Genomic DNA, 21,274 nt, shown 5'->3' with positions numbered 1-21,274 from the left:
TTTCTCTCATGAAGGTACACACAGATGAGAATCCCGCGGACATGTTGACTAAAGTGGTGACGTGTGGCAAGTTTCAGCATTGTCTGGAATTGCTGCAAATCGGCTCGTGTTAAGTTGCCCGAAAGGACGTAATGGCGACAAGGTAAACTTTATGTGAAGGATTGGTAGAACTACGGTAGGCTTGATCCTGTAAAAGGGTACGTAGGCAACCATGGTCATATGGTGCAGTCGGATGAAGTTACAAGTAAATATATCTTACAAGGAGTATCCTGGTGTTCGTCCAAAATTTGAAGAATATCAAATTGTGTACGAGGTGGAGAATTGTGAGAGGAAGGTTTCCAAATTTCAAAAGAGGAGGCAGTTTCCAAATTCATGTAGGCGGTTTAGTTGGCTTCATGTAGGCGGTTTGAAATTGATGATGGCGGTTTGAAGGTTTCCAATTTGGTTCAATTTGGAGTCGGTTTAAAGCAATCCCACCGGCTTATATTATTATATAAATAGGGGTATTGTGAGCCTACAATAATCACCAACACAAGCAACAACAACTCTTCTTTAGAGAGAACTAAAGAGAGAGAGAGCAAGTGAGAGAGAAATTTTTTGTTCATAGTTTTGAGCGGTGTTTAATTTCTCGGTCGTCGAAGATTTAGTATAGAGGTTAATTTCTATACGGTACCATCTTGGGACGAACTTGCGGGTTGTGTGAGTCGTCTTCATCTATCCTTCAATAAAGATTTCTTGTTCGCCCGAGGACGTAGGCTTTAAAGCCGAACCTCGTTAAATTCTGTTCGCATATTTAGTTTTGGCATAGCTTCTCGATTAATTTTCGTAGTCGGATCAATTTCTAGAATAGGTTCGATAGCTTCCGCGACTTCTAGTTCTAACACATACATAGGAATCTTTTGGACAATTTTTCTAGCACACCACAAGGGAATGAATCCATCATAAAAATTAGGGCAAAAAAATTTCATTCGAACCCAAAAAAGAAAGAATTACAATAACAAACTGTTTGAATAACATGTTTCCTTTTCGGAGATACAAAATTTCTTCAAATCACTTCAGTTTTCAGACCACATTCAATGGATTACTAACCCGGGATTAAATCGAAAAAGAATCACAAAAGAATGACTTAAATTTATGAGAATTTTGTAGCTTTTGTTACCTCAATCATTTTATTAGTTCTTACTAAATCATACTTTCCAAGGAAAATCTTGATCTGCTGCAGAAAATGCCATTGACAAAGAGCCTCGAACACGATCGAAAGCTTAAGGTATTATGTTTTATGGTTAAATATTCACTCAACAAAGAACTTCTTTTCCCTGCCAGAACTCTATAATCCAACATCCTTTTCAAGCTTCTGGATTTGATTCAAGAATATCCATGTCATCTGCAGAACCACCCTAAACACGTTAGCGAAACAGAAGAAATGATAGTTCATTATTTGTCATGCATTCTTTTATGGGTTTTTAGGTTATGGCCTGATACAATAAGTGTACTAGGTACCCTTTAAAGATTGGTAAGTCACCTTCTCACCCTAAGATAATGAAATCCGTCATCTAGGTAGCGACGATTGAACTACCCTTGTTTAACTTTTCAGGTTCTTTGATTACTCCCCTAGATTCAATTAACATCTTAAATTACCCGCTCAAAGACGGGTGATTTACCGGAAGGATTGGCTCCTGAGATGAATATATAGAAAAGAACTTACCATGACATGAGGGGCAATCCTGACACAATAAACGGGAAACCCGGTGTAAAATTTGAAGGGTCCTCCAGCTTTTAGAGTCTTCATGGCACAATCTAAAGAACCAGTATATGATAGCTTTCCATTAGCATCAGGTTGCATTTTCTGTATTTGGGTTTTCACGTAATCAAATGGTAAACTACAAGCAGCAGCAAAGAATCCAGAAACAGCACTTGCTCCTGCGATATAAAATAACAAGTATTTGTGATCCAATTCAAATGGCAAATCCATAGAGGAGAAAACATATGAAAAATTAAAGGGAGAGTAGGTTGAATGACAGTCATGTCCATAGACGGTGTGATTTTGTAGGGCCCTCAATTCTTGGTTAAGGAAGTAGAGAGTTATCGAATTTTTCTATCATTTCACCCAATAACTTGGTTTTGGTTTATATCAAGATTGAGCAAATCGAGGTATTAAGTTTGTGGAGCTCCAACCCAAGACCAAGTGGCAAGGAGTGGAGAGGCCCTAATGTTGTTTAGTAGGTCATCATATTTCAGTTCATCCACATGGGACTATTCTCAGACGCCCCCTCACTGTGGCATTACTTTGAGCAAAATACGTGTCTTTTTGTACATGACATGGAACTATTTTCACACAAGGTATGAAGAGCGCGAAGTAAAGAATAGGGAACAAAGAAACAAGTTATATATTTGTACTACATCTGCATTTTCAAAGACACGGTTCGGATGGAATTAACAAGATTAGTCCTGTGTATAAGCGATTGCTAGAGAAAATGACAACTACTACGACGACAGATCAAATAGTATACACGAGGCTTGTCGAAACCACAAGTACTTCCTTACCACAGACTATTCATGCAAAGTTTATGCAGAAATAATGTAAAAAACAGAGGAAGAATTATAGAAACTTACCCACAACTGTACTAAGTTCACCAAAACCAAGAGAGTCCTTGCAAAACTCAACACTTTGGTCATAAGAAGCAAGCATGCCCATATTCAATGCCATAGCTCTCACTACAGTTGGACCTGCACCTTTCCAAAGTGCCAAAACACCTTCATCTGCGACTATACGAGAAAGTGCATGGAACGCATTTGTATAGTTTCGGCGTTGTGCAACTGGTAGAGTTGCATCTGCTTGCATACGAATGAGAGCTAAATCTGCTGGACTACCAACAGATGCACCAATTGCTCCAGCTGTAAGACCACAAAGAGCCTTCTGATATAGAGGAAGTGGCTTCCCGTCGTTTGCAGCGATTGCTTTGTTTGTCAATATCCTAAGAAGAGTAAAGCAGAAAAATTTTCTCAAGATCTGAGCAAGTTTCTGGAATTCTTCTTCGTACTTGAATGCAATAAAATATACCTAAACGATCCAAGTCGTGCGGTTGTATATGTAGCTTGCCTGAGTAGTCCAGCCGACAAACCCTGACCAAATATATTTTGTAAGGTTTCAATATCAACGAAACCAGATTAAACAGAAAATAGTTTTATATTTGCTTAACAGTGAGAGAAAGCTTAAAGACCGATCTAATGAATGCAAGACAATTAAGGAAACAACGGGTCCGAGCTCTCTTTACGCAATTTTTTCCACAAGAAATGCTTACTAGTTACTAATAACCACAATCGACATGAAAACAAGCACCATGAAGCTCAATAGTCAACCTGTGAAATACTAGACTAAAAGGGTATCTCATTTTTTATTGATCTCGACAATTCTTCTGGTAAGCTCATTTAATATGGAACTGGGACAACGTGGAAAGAGTTTTTGCCTAGAGGTTCATGCTTCTCTTTGTTGAAGGGTAACCAATCATTCATATCCAACTTACATTTTCGATTTAACAATTTCAAATGCATTTCAAATTTGATATCTTGCTAGTATTTTCTTCATCACTTATAGTTTTATTGATGATAGTACTACAATAAATCTCTAAAGGGTATCTATATAACTCATTGTAGATCCTTACTGATCAACAGCCAATCAGTAACTCTAAACATTTCTAGCAAAACAGGATCATCTCACTTGCTTCTTCTTTCTATTGTTCCCCACAATGACTAAAATAAATCATATGTTTCCAACTCAAAATAAATCGTAACTATAGATGTCTACTTGGCTTGAAAGATTCACAAAGTTAGGTCTCATTTCAATAATGACTTTGTGTAATGGCCCAAGCCTTAGCAGTTACCGATATTGTCCCCACTTTTGCCACCCCAGGGCAAAGCATCCACTAGCCCACCCAAAAGGCTTTGGCAATTAGTCACTTACTAAGCTTGAGCGTACACCTATAGCCTAGTATGCAAGACACTCTTGTGAGCGATGTGGGACTATCATACTTTGACGAACCAAAACATTTTGATTGAGATCAAGACGTTTCCCATTAGTTCCATAATGTCATTCTATGCACATTTATATAGATTGGATATATATTGAGAGAGAGAGAGAGAGAGAGAGAGAGAGAGAGAGAGAGAGAGAGAGAGAGAGAGAGAGAGAGAGAGAGAGAGAGAGAGAGGTGAACCTTGTATAATGCACCAAAACCTTCTTGACGGATCATGTTCTTAGTCACCTGAGCAGCTGACCCCTGACCTAATTGAATCCTCACCTGAAATTTGAAACCCAAAAGAATCAAAACTTTTAGTAATAGAAACAAACTCCAATAAATGAACAATTCAAAACACTGAATCTGAGAAGAACAAATCAATATTCAAAATGGTGGGTTTTGTTGGAAATGGGTAGAATTAAGGAGTTAGAGAGAAAATGAAAGGAAAAGTGGGTAGACCTTGATCATATCAACAGGTTGAATGACACAAGTAGCTAGCATTCCAGAGGTACCACCATTAACGAAAGGTTTGATAGTTGACCATACACTACTACTACTACCTGATGGTTGTTGTATTCCTTTTTCTTCTCCCATTTCCTTTTTTTATCTTCAGAGAGATTTGAGTGACAAGAAAACCAGTCTGAGTTATAGAGAGACAGTTCTAAAATGGAACACTCCTTGTATATAATAAATGAAGTAATAGTCCACTCTCTCTCTCTCTCTCTCTCTATATATATATCTCTTTCTCTCTCTTTCTCTCTAGGCATGCACGAAGAAAGGGCGCTTCTTGCCTTTTGGGTTGTATTTTGTTATTTAACCCTCAACTATTTTAATTTTTTGTTATTGTTGTTGTTGAAAGTAACCCTCAACAAATCACCAAGCTAATATCTTTTGGGAAATTTTTGTTATATTATAGAAATGCTATTTCATCCGAAAATGTTGTTCGATTGTTGTCTGAGTGAAGACATGGTGTGTCTATTCACCCTCAGAAATATCATACCATGGCTCAATTATGCTTGAAGAATACTTTCGAGATATGTATGTCTTTTTTTCTTTCTTACAAAATAATTCCAACTTTTGCTTGAGATCTAGCTGAAAATTGACTAGAGTGAAGATGTGGGAATTTTGTTTATGATGTTGGACTCATTTACAAGTAAACCGAACCATCACAAAAGAGAAAAATTCATAAAATGCACACGACTTATCGTCTCCATGAACCTTTCTAACTTTTTCTTTAAATTTTTGGCAGATAGAACTAGAATGCTACATTGACTTAGCTTTCAATTATAAGAAAAAGTTTTCGATTTGATCCACTCACGGTGAAGTCAAACAGTACGATTGATTGCTTCTTGTTTACCCTTTCAGAAAAAGAAAACCTTTCACCATAATTCAAGGTCACGAAACTAAAAGCAAAGTGATCTTCTTGCTTCTTTCTCTAAGGAAACTTGAAAAGGCATTAATCCAACCAATTCATTAGCACCTTTTGTTTAATCGTGGAGTTTAAGTCAAGAAAATATCCCCCACTACATCATTTATTATTTTTGTTGAAAAATCTCTTTCTATTCTAACATGAAGTATCTCAATATCTCATACTGCATGCAAATGGGTGTATAGAAGGTGTGGACCCCTTAGTTATTGTATTGAGAGGTGTTTTTAGCATTTCAATTACAAACTCTTACTTTTGTGACGATCACATCAACTCCTAGTCTTGAGAAAAATACACAAAGAGTTGAACTACTATCCCCTCTCGCCGTTTGTTAGAGAACACAAAAACGAAGTTTCTAATATACATGCATAAACCACGGTAAACTATACCTGATGGGAATAAAAAGGTCTATAATCTCAACTGTTGGAGATAAATTTACACAATATAATCTTCACGATTGAAGATAACGGTGAGAAATGTAATCTCAACCCTTAAAAATAAATTTAATAAGTGCAGTCTTATCCATTAAAGAGTATACTCTAAAAATATATATACCCTCATAATATCGGTATAAAACGCATTTCCATCCTAGTATGAGCGGTTCTATTTCACACAACATATACCAACAAAAACTAAATAAATGAAAAGAAAATACATAAATGAATAATATGAAATATATATCTATGTTTTCACCTTCAAGGGTCAAAAGAAACAAACCAAAAAATACTGCAAAAATAACATTCAAAATGTTTATTGACCCCTCTTCTTTCAAACCAATAAACAACTCCTTCAAATTCAATCCAAATTATCATAGATCATCTCTTTTTTCTTATTGTTCCTTGTTATCTTTTTCAATCTTCTTCTTTCAAGCAGAAAAATATACATAATTCTACACCAAAATCTTTCACCCGCACAAAAAAAAAACTCAACTAACCTCAGAACCCAAACAAAGATTGCATTTGCCAAATAAATAATCGATACCAAAGGAATGACGAAAAAGCATCACCAAAAAGAATGGGTATTTAAATAAAATAGGTAGGGCACAAAAGAAACCAAACCATAGCAATTCCAACCGAGCGGCAGCACCAAGAGAAGCAAGGGATTAAGAAGAGAGAAATGACTGCAAGGTGAGCTGCTGTTCTGGTTTCAATGACGACCACATCACAGCCAGATCAGCCGGTGGCAATGTCTGCTGAAGTTGCCTCAATAGATTAATCATACGGCTACAGGTCTGATCTGTTGCCAATTCCTTTCCTGCACATAGGACCTATAATGGATGCCAATGTAGTTAGAAAGAGAGGAAAGAACAAGGTTAATGCGACCGAGTAGACTTAAATTACAAGGATAACATTCATATAATTGCAAGGACTTATTCGTGCAAACAGCTCAGATGGTGTTCGTTTTTTTTCTATTGTTTAAATCTGACTCATCTGAATCAAATGGACCAATAATTAACCCAAATCAGCAATTCGGACGAGTTAGACATAATGACTCAGAGACAAACAGTCTGAAATCTGGCTCGAGTCAGTTTAGACCTCGAGCATGAGTTCTGATCTGACTTGGAAAGAAAAACAAATACTACCTTAGAAGTGGAAATGGGAATTAAACAGTACATATCCAACAATCAAAATAAATAAGGATACTCGACATGCAACGCCAAGATAAAGTAGGTTACCTCTGCAAAGATGGAAACAATTTTAGGAAGGTATTGATTATTAGGGCCCAAGAGAACTCCATCTGACCTGTAAGCAATTGTGAAAATTGACTCGTTAGTATATAAAACCACCAGAAGGAAGACAAAGACAGACTAGATCGAGAAAATTCAAAAAAGCGTTCATGTTACACTTGATCTATTATAGGGTAAAAGATCTAGTACTTACCCCTCGACCATTAAACATAATTGTTCGTGCACAAGTTTAGCCTCAACTAGGTCACCCTTGATGGGCAAACATCCTAGCCAAGCAGGAACAACCTGCCGAACAAACACAAAAGAGTTAGGATGACCAACCCTGGTTGCAAATATTCAAATTCTGCATATCTAAGTAGAACTGGCATTTGTGTGGGAACTCTGATGGATAGGATCCTAAATTCCTAATTGGGAACTTGAAAAATAATTTGACTAACCACATCCATATTAGAAGACAAATGAAAATAATCTTTCAAATTATACAGTAATGACAAGTTTCGAAACCCAATAGGTATTTCTCCAGTAGACAGAAAAAGGTAAATCAAAAGAAGTTGCCATGAGGAAGTAATCGATAATATCTCCGATACCATGATCTTTCAGATAAGAAATCACCAAGTTAAAAGAACAAGGAGGATCTATTTTACTGAAGGTGTAAATATTGGTGAACAAGAAAGTCTGCATATGAATGAGACTATTATGGCATAGTTGACTTCGAAGCAAATAGACCACCTAAAGAACTACCTGAGCTGCATCAATACTGTCACGTTGAAACCGGCAAATTTTGCCAAGAGCAGAAACAGAATTGTCATACGCCATTATATTATCCGAAGATAGAGCATTTGGATGCCTTATCACAACATTTAATCTGGAAAGGGCCTCTGAAAAGCAAACAAAAACAATTATTCATGTATGGAGACTATGGAGCAGCTATATAGTTTGAAGGATGTTTATAATAGATAAAGTACCTCCAACTAGAGGTTTAAATGCAGATCCACCAAATTCTGCGCAAACACCAATTCCATAAACAGCAGCCTGAAAACAAAATATTTATAGAACGGGACCATTAGAAAAATAAGAAGTGGAAAACCACAGGGCGGCCTAGTAAGAGACAAACCTGGCGAACATCAGCATTCTCGTCATTGCAAGCTTCCAATAGGAAAGGAACATAAGTAACATAATATCTGTTTCAGTGAAACACACAATTGATTGCTTGAACAAAAGTCAATAACAATATAATCATTTCAATTAACATTTGAAGGGGTGTGTTTACTTGATTGCTGATTCACCACATTGCTCTGCAATATCATCAAAAATGCAGATAGCAATCCTTCGCTCCTCGGGTGTTTTATCCTTACCCTGTGTGTCAAAAGTGTAGTTAGATAAAGAGAGAACAAAATAAAAAATAGGTAGTGGGTTTAGTCTGAGTATGAACCAACAGAAAACATTAAGGGAAATGCAAAACATAAATGGATATTAGTAAAATAGCCTACCAACATAGGTGTTAGATACGATGCAAGTTCATCAAAGAAAGGCAAGAATGAAGCCTTGTAAGTTTTGATCAGAGTGCCCAACAAATCACCAACCTAGACAGAGGAAAGGAACTATGAGGCAAGAACAAAGATTATATTGATAAACTAAAGGTAAGATTTCCAGAAAAACGAACTTGATCAAACACTTCTTCCTCTTGTTCGTTTTCTTCTTTAAGCAATTCCCCTTCCTCGGCATCAAAGTCCTCTGCTTTTGTCCTCTCTGCCCTCTCTTGTTTTCTAGTTGCACTAGCAGTTATCACCTGCTTTATCTCATCTACAATTGATCGAACTTGTTTTTCATCGAGAAGTGGTCCACAAATCTGAAAACAAAAGTTGCTAGAAATATGATACATTGATTCATCACAGAGGGTAATCAATGGTGAAGACGTTTGATAGTATACAAAAGGTTTACACGAAACACCAAACAAAATGAACTCGAGAAATCGTCACAACAGATTATAGATCATAAGAAAAACAACGTACTTTTATGACCCACCATAAATAACCACATTCAATGAAAAAGATGACAAACCTGTATGCATTCATTCAATGCGTCCAACATACTGGCACAAATTTCGGTCTCCGGCTCCTGTAAAACAGTTGCAAATCAGACTTGAGTACCCTAATTATAAGATCTATAAAATGGAAAAGAAAATTAGAAAGTTGACGGCCCAAAAGGATAATAGAATTAAGAAAAAGAAGGTAGTACGACCTTGTGTAACGCGTCCACCAAGGCGGGTATAATAAAGTCACATAATTGCTTGATATAGGCCTCATCACGACCTTGAGATTGACCCTTCTCTACAGCTAACTTAGCTGAACGTAGTAGCTCAGGCATAGCTGAAAGAAGAAGACATGATTACATCAGGAAACTTGAACAAACATAAATAAGTAAAGACACCTTCCACCTAGAATGGCTCTCACTAAAAAGAGAACGCAGAACAAAGAAAACAGGAATAGATTAAGTACTTGAAACTGCAGCCCTTCTGACTTCCTCATGGAAATAAAATTTGAGGAGTGGAACCAGAATTGGAGCAACCTGCAGTTTTCATGAAATGTGATTAATAGAGTAAATATTGAACTAGATGTGGGAAGAAAATTCGGACTTCTGAATGGACCTGGTCAATCCAGGGAAAGAACCCCTCTTTCAGTTCATCGGCGTAGCAGCATAACATGTTGCATGCAGTAGCTTTCTCCTCTAAGACGCTAGTCTTGATTCCAATCCTCCTGTCTCCAAGAGTAATGGTCTCGATACTGCAGCAGAAATGTTATTGTTTGAATAAAAAGGCCAAAATATCAAGTAACATAACTATTCAATGAAATGAAAATTCACTTTAATTCGTCGTTAAAGTGGCATCAACAGTTGCTAAAAGTTGTACATGATAGACAAATAAATACAACCCAAAAATAAACAAAGGCTATCACCCAAACAGGGTGACAAGAGCATCTGATTAATTTTGCCAAGCTGTATTCAAAAAATGGCTGTCACCTTGAGATAAAAGAAAAGCTACGTAAGGAACGCGATAACAATTTGTATTTGATTGTGGATCAACCAGATTCAAGAACTGAAAAACGCTGTTAGCTGATATAATCAGAAGCTATGCAATTTCTTTGTTGAGAAGAAAATTGTATCAATCTAAGTATGGCAAAACAAAAAAAATCTTAGGCTGATTAATTTATATCCACATAACATAATCAAGTAGTGGCCTCTAAACACATACCGCGGAAAACATAACCAAATGGTAGATAGTTGTAGCTCAACAAATGAAATCAATGGTGCATAACAAACCAAAATATCAAAATTTCCAAAAGAATTGTTTTTAGAACACAATATTAGGCATTTGAACCTTGTTCGAGTTTCAGGTTAAACTTTTTAATCAGCGATGAAATTTACAATTCAGAGCATAGTTATAAAATATACTTCTACGGAAAAGTAACTCCTATCTCTTTCTAAGACTTTTCTAGAGGAATAGGAGAAAAACTATGCTTGATTCTTGGAAAGGGAAAGGGAAAGATGAGGACTAAATTTTTGAACACTGTGGCCCATATTTAAGTCTTGAAAAGATAGGGGAAAATTCGAGTACGTCACAAAACTGCTTACAAGCACCAATAAACAATGGTTGTAAAACACTTATCTCCCAACAACTAAAGCCAAACCTGTCATCATCTGATTGATCTATGTCATCATCCGAGTCTGCTGAAGTAATGGTTAAATCAGGCTTAAGTTGAGCAGATTGAAGCAACGGGGGCATTACGACACTCATGTAAGGGAGAAAATCCTGCCCGAGGCACTTGCATAGTCTGGCCCATGCCTACAACATACCATTATGATTAATGAAACATTTTTAAAAAGGCACATTCCGCAGCTAAATATAGATAACGGAATGAGGAAGTCATACTTGTAGCATGTAACTGATTGTGGGATCATCTGTATCTAGCTGGGATCCTTGCAATGTCATTAGAACTTCCATAACCTTGCATCAGAGAGAAAGCCAAAGATGAGTATCTCTTTCATCACAACATATAAAGTACATCACCTATTGAAGCACATCCGTACATTCTTGCGAAATGCACTTCACTACTTCAGAAAGAATTTAAGATGCAATACAAAATACATCACATAATCAAATCTTAGGAAAAAAAAATAAACAAATACATATTGATTTGAAAATGTAAAACTTAGAAAAGCAAAGGTTCTCAAATGACTTGGAGTCTAGGCTACATAGACAAAACATAGACTATTTTTGTTTGTCAGATGCTTAAGAATTACTACTCTTACTGCAAAGTAGCAATTATATCCTGCTATCTTTTTATATTTATAGTGTTTACCTGTTTAGCATCATCCCTAAACTTCTCCTTGCCGACAGCCATCCCAACCAAACTTATGCATTCCATAGATTTGGCACGGAGCATGCGGTTAGATTTGTCAGTTGCATTCAGCAAGATAGCTTTGAGATATGGCATAACAGCATCATAATACTTTTGGAAGTGTTCCTGCAGATGCACATACGATGTGAGACGAAGATGTACAAACAAGATGATTACCAAATGAGTTGGATTGCACTCGGTACCTGTGATGAATCAGCAACTGATGCTAATGCTGTCAAAGCCCCTTCCTGCACCATTTGCTTCCCATTCTGGATTCCACAAATAGATATAATTACAATGAATAAGCCAAATTGCTCGGGGGAAATATAAGTATGTGAATTGCTTAAGATGTGAATACTAGCATACCTGCAAGAGGACAAGCAATTTGCTCACAATTCCATCCAAGTAAGGTGTTAAGATATCTGGAGTGCAATTCTCGCTGAAATTAAGGACAGCTGAAGCTGCATGTGCCTGTCAAGATATAAATCTTAAGAAAGTAATACAAGAAAAAATCGTGCTCATGAGAAGAGTATAAATAAAGTTGATGCAAGAGCAAGAGAACATAAATTATAGCAAGGAATAAGTGTATCACAAAAGTAGCAGATTGGTTTTAATGAGAAGAAAACATAACGTTAAGTTCTTTCAAAATTTCTTTCTTAAATAGATTGAATAGCATTTAATCTCTAAAATTTAGAGTCCTAATTAAAGTGTTTCATCCAAGTATTGCGTAAACATTCATTCACACATTACATATAAGTACATTCCGCCGGTAATAAAAAGAATACCTTATACTTGCATAAGAACAACTTTTGCACCTTAATTTATTTGAGGAGTCGCTAACCTGACGATTATTATTGAACCTAAAACACTAATGTAGGTGGGACTTGAGATATTTACCGACCGAGCTGATAAGAGTGTAACCAAAAAGTAAATGTAGAACAGTTTAATGCTAGAGGGGACCTTGTAGATAAAGGTAGCAGCGTTACAGCATCATAAGAAAAAAACTATAGCTAAAGTGCTAAATTCAATGTAGCTTTAAATTTGACTTGCATCAAGCCTAACCTAATGCACTTTTCCATTTTTAGTTTCAGGCCAGAAATCAAGTAACTAATGTGTCAAAAGCAAATAAATGCTTCATTCCACTATCTCGGGTGGTTTCCTATCCTTTTTCCGAATAGTTCCAAGTTTCAAAAAAATTGCAAGTAATAAGACAAAGACTTAACAAAAAGGAGAAAGGTAGCTAAAATGTGCAGGAAAGCATGAATGCACTAACTTGCACTCGGGGATTCTGGAAATCATCCATAGCTGATGCAAGAGCTGGTAGCACCCGTTGATGGTACTGCACTTGCAATTCTGGTCCCAAATCTGTAGATAGTTGCCCAATTGCATTAATAGCTGCCCATCTTACACGAGGGTGGGGATCTTGGAAGGAGCTCAAAACCATGTTAACCACTTGCTCCAGATTTTTTATCATAACCTGAATCAGTAAATGGAAAGAGAAATCAATGGAAGTCGGAACACCATAACTAGGAGGACACTACATTTCCATGATTTACAAAACCAACAGAAACAGGTGACACAACAACATCAAAATCAAAATATATATCTACCTGATCATTTAAATACAGTTTATAAACAACCAAAATGACGAAGGCAAAAAAAGAAACTCCAACACCAACCAAGAGGGGTCCAAAGTACAAGTCACTATCGTTTGAAATTCAATGACAACTCACATACACCAGTCAACATTGCTCCACAAAGTAAACCCACTTAGAATCATATACTGAAGTACTTAATAAGCAAGGACAATTAGAGCAAGGAAAATTAGTGAAATTTGATACCTTTGAGCAACCTTCTGCAATTTGAGCAAGTGCAATTAGTGCTGCATGATGTTTCTGCCACTCCGGCGCTGCTAAAAACACAGGCAAGAGCTCCGATGCAACAGGAACAATTGTATTCCCACCCAACGAAATGGAAAGACGATCCAAACACTCTTGTCCAACACCGTAATTACTCGTCTCACCAGCATCCTCATCTTCAGTTTCAGCAGTATGCCAGGCAAGATCATCCTCAATATCAAGTAGCATCTTCATCAATATAGCAAACAACCTACTAATAAATTGAGGCAATTTCCTCATCATTCCAGGTGCCCGTTCCCTCGCCTCAGCAAGAGTAATCACAAATTCAATTGCAAGATGCCTTGTCCCCTCCTCAAGGGATTCAGCTTCAGCAATCTGCAACATAGATCCCACAACGTCCACAAGTTGACGTCTTAAGAATTTCGGCTCTGTTTCAGCCAATTCAATCATCAATTCAAGCGCTTCTTGGGCAGTTGCCTCTTGCCCAGAGTTCAAAGCTTGGGTTAAAGTTTGCATCATCACAGGCAAAAGGTCTTGAAACTTATCACGATCAGCAAGACTAGTTAAACACTGAACAAAATTAATAGTAGCTCCAAGAGCAGCAATTCTAACATCTGGATTAGAAGAAGAAGCTAAACACTGTAAAAACACAGAGTGAAGAGTATCAATGTGAGGAATTAGGGTTTCACCAATGTACTGAGACAACTGCGCAAACATCAATAGAGAAGATTCCTGTAGACGATGATTATCAGAAGTAACACATTGAAACATAAAAGGAAGAAGTTCAGGCCATCCATTTTCCTCTAAAATTCCAGCAGCTAATTCAGAAACTGTATCACAAAGCTTCTTCCATATAGTTTTAGTCTCTTCTCTTTGAACACAAGTAAGAAGATGAGATTTTAGGGCAGATTGAGTTGAAAGAGAAAGACGAGGCCAAATATAAGTCTCATCACGAGTAAGTTGCTTACGAAGAAGAATCGCAGACATCGCTCGAACTTCAGCCTTGGGAGAATACTGAAGAACATGAGCAAGTTTCAATGATAAAGCATCTGGATGATTCTGTTTGCAAAGATTGAATAAAGTTTCTGCTTCCGATCGTTGTTCGTTTCCTGTTGCCATTAGATGAGAAACTAGGGTTTCAAAGTGAGTTGGATCAGGACCTAGAATCATGGCAATCTGTGATTGTTGAAGCTGAGATGAATTGGAATCCATTGAAACGAAATTAGGGTTTCAATAGAGAGATAGAGAATTGGTAATGGAGGCGCGGTTTTCTCTTTCACTATCTCTCCGCGCTCTGTTTAGAGAGAGAAAGTTGGAGAGAGAAACGATAGATAGGGTTTTAGGCTCATCGAATAGGTTTTAACATCTCTACTTAAACCGCGGGGTAACGATTGAGTACTTCGGATTGATGATATTATTTTGTGTCGACACGTGGATCAAGTACGAGGTTGGTAGTACTTTAATAAAGTGTTTGGAGGAGTATCCGATCAGATCGAAATTTTACGATTTTGGAGGGAAAAGTGGATACAAGTTCAAATATTAGTACATGATATTTTTTTTTTCTTTTGTTGAGGAATATTAGTACATGATATGGAATATTGGAAAAAATGGTATTTGGCTTGAAAATTTTGTTCGACTTCAAGGGTTATGTGGGCGACATTACTTGGGATGCAGATCATATAGAGAGAAGTGGTTTGTCTAACAGGTGTTGGCTACATCAACGTTCCACCTATAACTAACTGCACATTTTGACCTAAATAGCACTATAAAAAAGTTAATAACAAGTTTTATTTCTAAATTACGGGGAGGAAGTGCATCATTTTTGGAGTAATTTACTACCTTTTATTGTGTGTGAATGCTGTTATGTCAAATTCAAGAGAGTTTGAACATGATTCACTTTGTAATGTACCTATTAATTCAAGTATAATTGTCTAGTGTACTAACATAATCTTGTCATTTAAAAAATATTTGTACATTATGTAAATCCCTAGGTTATTAGCTTTATAAGCGAGACATGCACCATCTATACCATCAATTCTTTTGCTTGCGAGCATTAAGCCCTGAGTTTAAAGCTCTAAGTGTGTCTTCTTAGTGTAGGAGGAAAAATAATATTTAACGTGTTTCAATGACACAATAAGGCTGCACAACCCGTCTCTTGGGACTCTCACTTGAACCGTCTGTGAGAAAAATAAAGATTTCTCTCTCCACGTGACTGGACATGTGAGAGGAGAGAGAAACCTTTGTTTCTCTCACATGCGGTTCAAGTGGGAGTCCCAAGAGACGGGTTGAGTATACTTTTTGTATATCTTGTGCTTTATCGGAAAAGAAAAATTGAAGTGTTATAATTGACCTTTAATTGTAGTGCCTCTAAAGTTCTGGAGTTGAATACAAATGCGTTAGGTTGCTTTAAGTCTGAGATTCTCGTGAATCAAATATGAACAATAAGAATTGAATACAACATTGAACTACAATAATAATATAAGGGTTTTGAGGGATACATTATTATCTGTTAATAAGCAATTACTAGAAAGGTTGAATGTTAAAATAAGTTGATCAGCATTTAGGTGCGGTTGTTTAACTACTCTGATGATGTATTAATTAAGAGATAAATTTACATGTTTCTCTTTTATGGTCGAGAAAGAATAGTAAAAAAATAATTTTCCTCATAAAATTGTTGAGAAGTATTTATGATTTATTTGATAAAAATATATTCGAATAATATGAAACAATATTTAATGAGTTGTAAATATTTGTTGTGACTTTAAAAATTGTACCTATAGTACTTGTGTGTGCTGGATTCCACTAGTGGAAAAATAAAGTTCCCTCCTCTTTAATCAAAATAATTTTGGTCATAGATCTATTAGTTGTATGTTCCAATAATGTTGCACAAAAATAATATATATATATATATATATATATATATATTTGGTATATGGTTTGCCCGGTGTGATGTCAACGAGGAAGTTGTATAGTCATAAACGAATCGGAATTGTCCAATTAAAACGAACATAGATTGTTTATGTTTTTTTCGATCAAAATGTTTTAACGATAATCGGTAAAAGTCTGAGTTTATTGAGTTTTCACAGTAGTTTTTGAGTCAAATTCTGGCTACCATAGTAGGAGAAAGAAACATTCCCTTTAGAAATATTCCAATAAATCTTTTTTTTTTTAAAAAGGAAGAAACAACTAAAAAAAAACTAGTTCAACAAAAAAAAAAAAAAGGAAGAAACAACTCAAGAATAGCTTTCAAAACTAGGGCAAAGTGTGGTCTCCTACATGTCGGTTGGTATTGGGAACCGATGAGCTGCACTAGATAAAGCTTCGGCCCACATATTATTTTGGGCCAATAAACATGGCCTAGTAAACTATAGGCAATCCTACTTTTATCCATAAACACAACAATGGGCTGAAGCACATTGGAATGGGTTTTGCCGTATGGGCTTCTGAATTCTCACATTTTCTCTAAATTTGGATGCAGAGTGGGCTACTTCCATTATAGTGGGCTAATATATTAGGCCCACTTCACTTCCGTGAAACGAATGCTCTGTCATATGGACGGATTTAGATGCTTAACTTTTTTTCTCAAGAAGAAAATATTTTGATGCATTTAACAGAAAGTTGTGCGATTTGATTCCGAGAGTGGAGAAACCTCATCTTTTTACTAAACTTTGTCCTTTTGAAATCTTCTCCTTCTCTTCTCTCTAAACTGTCTTGTACTAAATCTCTTAGGGGGGGGGGGGGGGGGGGGGGGGGGTAGTGGATCAAGACATTGGGGGACATTAGGGGACAATTAGAGACAAAATGTTCCGTGGACATTTCAAGACATTTCGGGACATTTGTCTGTAGACAAAATGTCTTTATGGACATTTAAAGACATTTGATTCGTAGACAAAATGTCTTTATGGACATTTCAAGACATTTGATTCATAGACAAAATGTCTTGAAGACATTTCAAGAATTTGGTTCACGGACAAATTGTTCCGGGGACATTTCAACATACTGAATCCATGGACAAAATGTGTAGTGGACATTATTATTATTATTATTATTATTATTATTATTATTATTATTATTATTATTACTATTATTATTATTATTATTATTATTATTATTGTTATTACTATTATTATTATTATTATTATTATTACTATTATTATTATTATTGTTATTATTATTGTTATTATTATTGTTATTATTATTATTATTATTATCTCATCATTGAATGACAATTGGTAGATATTTATTATTTTAATATTGTCTAACCATATGAAATATATGATAATATATTTGTACTCATATTTCAAAAATATATTTTTCGATATTTGTGGACATCTGTGGATATCCGAGGACATTGAAGGACAATTGGTAGACATTTATTATTTTAAGACATTTATTATTTCAAGAATTTGGTTCACGGACAAATTGTTCCGGGGACATTTCAACATACTGAATCCATGGACAAAATGTGTAGTGGACATTATTATTATTATTATTATTATTATTATTATTATTATTATTATTATTATTATTATTATTATTATTATTATTATTATTATTGTTATTACTATTATTATTATTATTATTATTACTATTATTATTATTATTGTTATTATTATTGTTATTATTATTGTTATTATTATTATTATTATCTCATCATTGAATGACAATTGGTAGATATTTATTATTTTAATATTGTCTAACCATATGAAATATATGATAATATATTTGTACTCATATTTCAAAAATATATTTTTCGATATTTGTGGACATCTGTGGATATCCGAGGACATTGAAGGACAATTGGTAGACATTTATTATTTTAATATTGTCATATGAAATAATATATTTGTACTCATATTTCAAAAATATATTTTTAGACTTTTGTAGACATCCGTGGACATCTGAGGACATTGATGGACAATTGGTGGACATTTATTATTTTAATATTATCATTATTGTATAATCATATGAAATAATATATTTGTACCACTAATCTGAAATATATTTTTTGACTTTCGTAGACATCCGTAGATATCTATGGACATTGATAGACATCCGTAGATATCTGTGGACATTAATATAATAATTATATAATAAAATAACATAATATAATAATAATATAATAATAATATAATATATTACAATAATAATACAACGATATAGTAATATAATAATAAGATAATATTATAATAATATAATAATAGCACAATATAGTAATGATAATAATATCATTTTTACTATAATAGAATAATAATATTATAACATAATATAATATAATATAATAATATAGTAATATAATAAGAGAATATAATAATAATATAATATAGTAATATAATAATAAGATAATATTATAATAATATAATAATAGTATAATTCAGTAATATGATAATATTTTATATGTTATTTATTATTTTTAGTCTAATTTGATAATAATTATTATTTTTATTATCTTCCTCACTGAAATGTCCCCAAGTTTGCTCAATGTCTTTCATATTTTGAGAGACATTTTCTCTCCAAAAGCTCTCCAAATTTACACTAAAATGTCTCCAAATGTCCCCAAAACTAATTTGTCTTGAAATGTCCCCAAATTCGTGTCCCAAACGAATAACACGGACATTTCGGGACATTTAAAATGTCCCCAACCAATAACACGGACATTTGGAGACATTTCGGGACATTTGAAATGTCCCCAACCAATAACACGGACATTTGGAGACATTTCGGGACATTTAAAATGTCCCCAACCAATAACACGGACATTTGGGGACATTTCCCCAACGAATAACACGGACATTGGGGGACATGAAAATGTCCCCCAATGTCTTGATCCACTACCCCCCCCCCCCCCCCCCCCCCCCCCTTAGTATATGCCTACGAGGGTAAAACCCGTGTCCAAGGGACATAGAAAATTCTAAATCTCAACTCTTGAAGATAAGTTTGATAGGTGTAATTTTAACTATTGATGATAGTTTGGGAGGTATAATCTCAATGCTTAGAGATAAGTTTCGACTGATAGAGGTAAATTTGAGAGGGTATTAGACAATACCATGTTTTCTCTCCTAACTTGTAGATAGTATTAATTTTGTTGTATTAGTTTCTTCTAGTCTCTCTTTGTCCATCATCATCTTCACCATCTATATGTTGTAAATCCTAGATGTAAAACTATCGGAATTCGAACTTGAAGGGGTATAAAACAAGTAGGCATAAGAAACTCATCATTATGCATGTATAGTAGTACTATAGGTATGAGAGTCTAACAGATGAAATGACTTTACGGTCAAAAGGTTATTAACTTTACATTAAAGAGACGTGGTCCATGGGGAGATCCCACAACCAACAAAATTTGGGACAGACCAGACAGGTTACCCATAAGAGTCACTCCTTGGGTGACCTCGTAGAATAAGACTAAAGGGCATTTTAATCTTTTCGCATGTTACTTGGAGTGTGAAAAAACAAAAATGCGGCTTTTTAAAAAATAAATAAGGCGGTGCACAAGAGAGCGACAAGGCGAGTCATTTGTCATGTTTGAATTTAGGCATGAGAATATCATTTTAGGTACACATCAAGATTTGCCTCCTCTCAAAAGTGTTCTAGAAGGAGTTCGAAGATGTGATTCTCAATTGTTAGTCATGTATGAGTTAAAAGAAGATAAAATTAAGTCTTATGTTAAAGTAGATAAAACTTAGGTCGGTCAATCTAACTTTCTCTTCTAAACTTTTTTTTAGACAATAATACAAGTAAAAGTATAAAGGACCACCAATATCTTTGATGGTACCATTGTGTGAGAAAGGAAAAGCAAAAGAATATGGTCCATACATTATCATTCTTGTGATTTATAAAACTAGGGTTTAAAGTTTTGAAAAAAAAAAATTAGGGTTTTAGAAGCTCAATTTTGTTATTTAAACCTAGTGCTTGATGAAGTTGCCAGTGTACCACATGACACAAAATGAAGCTAGGAAATGGGGACAATTAAAACTTTAGAGATAAATAAATAAGGGTCCGTGGGTATATAGACCAAAATAATATTCAAAAAAGGTTTATGATCCAATCTTCTCAAAACATGGATATTTAGTCCTTTTACAATATGGACATAATAACCCATTCTTTATGAGAGAACTACCGTCCATGTCCCTCCTACAAAAATCACGGGATTTTTAATTTTCTTTGGAATGTTTCTAGTGTGGGCGTGATTTAGGGGATTTAAAGCAACTAACGTATAAATTCGAAATTGATTTATCTCTATCTTCTAACCGTTTTGGAAAGCAAATCTATTTCCAAATCAATTCACAACAAAAATTGTAACCAAATCAATTTTCTCTCTCTTTACAGATTTGGAAACCAAATCAATTTTCTCTCTCTTACTATGTAAATTTTTTCGATTCAAATCAATTTTCTCTCACTTAACTTTCAGATTTGGAAATAGTATATTTTCTAGGATCAATTTAACGTGATTTGGGAGTTAATATACAAAACATATATATCACTTTCTCTCACTTAACTTTCAGTTTTGGAAATAGTATATTTTCTAGGAACATTAAAGCAACATATGTTTTCGTTTTTACTCATACATAAATACACATAGAATACAAATTGAGAAAAAAAATACGTAAATTATGTATTATTTATGACGAGAAACCGTCATTTGTCAAGTATACAACATAATTTATCAAATGTATGTGGGTCTTGTTCAATAAATTACACATAATTTCTTTTACATTCATCCTTTACATTCTGTTACAAAAATAAATAAATATCTTCTTTGGTTCAAAAATGGTGCACATCCATGTACTCTCCATTAGTTTCGTTGACTCACTTTGATTTGATGATTCTCTTTGAAATTTCATCTGGTATATCAAATCTACACACATAAATACACATACATTAAAGAAAAA

General features: G+C 34.8%; 2 protein-coding genes across 2 annotated transcripts; both read right to left on the bottom strand.

Moving 5' to 3' along the window:
* Window positions 1-948: 948 nt before the first annotated feature.
* Window positions 949-5,123, bottom strand: LOC147540455 (mitochondrial dicarboxylate/tricarboxylate transporter DTC-like). Its single transcript, XM_086640926.1, has 6 exons — window positions 4,473-5,123; window positions 4,212-4,295; window positions 3,062-3,123; window positions 2,614-2,975; window positions 1,706-1,920; window positions 949-1,384 (listed from the first exon to the last, which is right to left on the bottom strand). The coding sequence occupies exons 1-6, from the start codon at window positions 4,605-4,607 to the stop codon at window positions 1,328-1,330; spliced, it is 915 nt and encodes a 304-aa protein (XP_086497052.1). The 5' UTR covers window positions 4,608-5,123; the 3' UTR covers window positions 949-1,327.
* A 970-nt stretch (window positions 5,124-6,093) lies between these two features.
* Window positions 6,094-14,886, bottom strand: LOC147540454 (uncharacterized). Its single transcript, XM_086640924.1, has 20 exons — window positions 13,365-14,886; window positions 12,797-13,000; window positions 11,890-11,994; window positions 11,727-11,792; window positions 11,485-11,649; window positions 11,055-11,129; window positions 10,813-10,967; window positions 9,774-9,909; window positions 9,625-9,694; window positions 9,368-9,495; window positions 9,188-9,244; window positions 8,790-8,975; window positions 8,617-8,709; window positions 8,397-8,482; window positions 8,241-8,307; window positions 8,092-8,158; window positions 7,868-8,004; window positions 7,320-7,411; window positions 7,115-7,181; window positions 6,094-6,706 (listed from the first exon to the last, which is right to left on the bottom strand). Exons 1-20 carry the CDS (start codon window positions 14,592-14,594, stop codon window positions 6,542-6,544), a joined length of 3,351 nt encoding a protein of 1,116 aa, XP_086497050.1. The 5' UTR covers window positions 14,595-14,886; the 3' UTR covers window positions 6,094-6,541.
* Window positions 14,887-21,274: the final 6,388 nt, after the last annotated feature.

The sequence above is a fragment of the Eschscholzia californica genome, unplaced genomic scaffold (assembly GCF_041429995.1).
Source record: "Eschscholzia californica isolate CP2 unplaced genomic scaffold, dmEscCali1.0.p SCAF_5, whole genome shotgun sequence".
Lineage (NCBI taxonomy): Eukaryota > Viridiplantae > Streptophyta > Magnoliopsida > Ranunculales > Papaveraceae > Eschscholzia > Eschscholzia californica.
The sequence above is the reverse complement of the archived record's forward strand: the minus strand, read 5'-3'. Positions and strand labels throughout refer to the sequence as shown.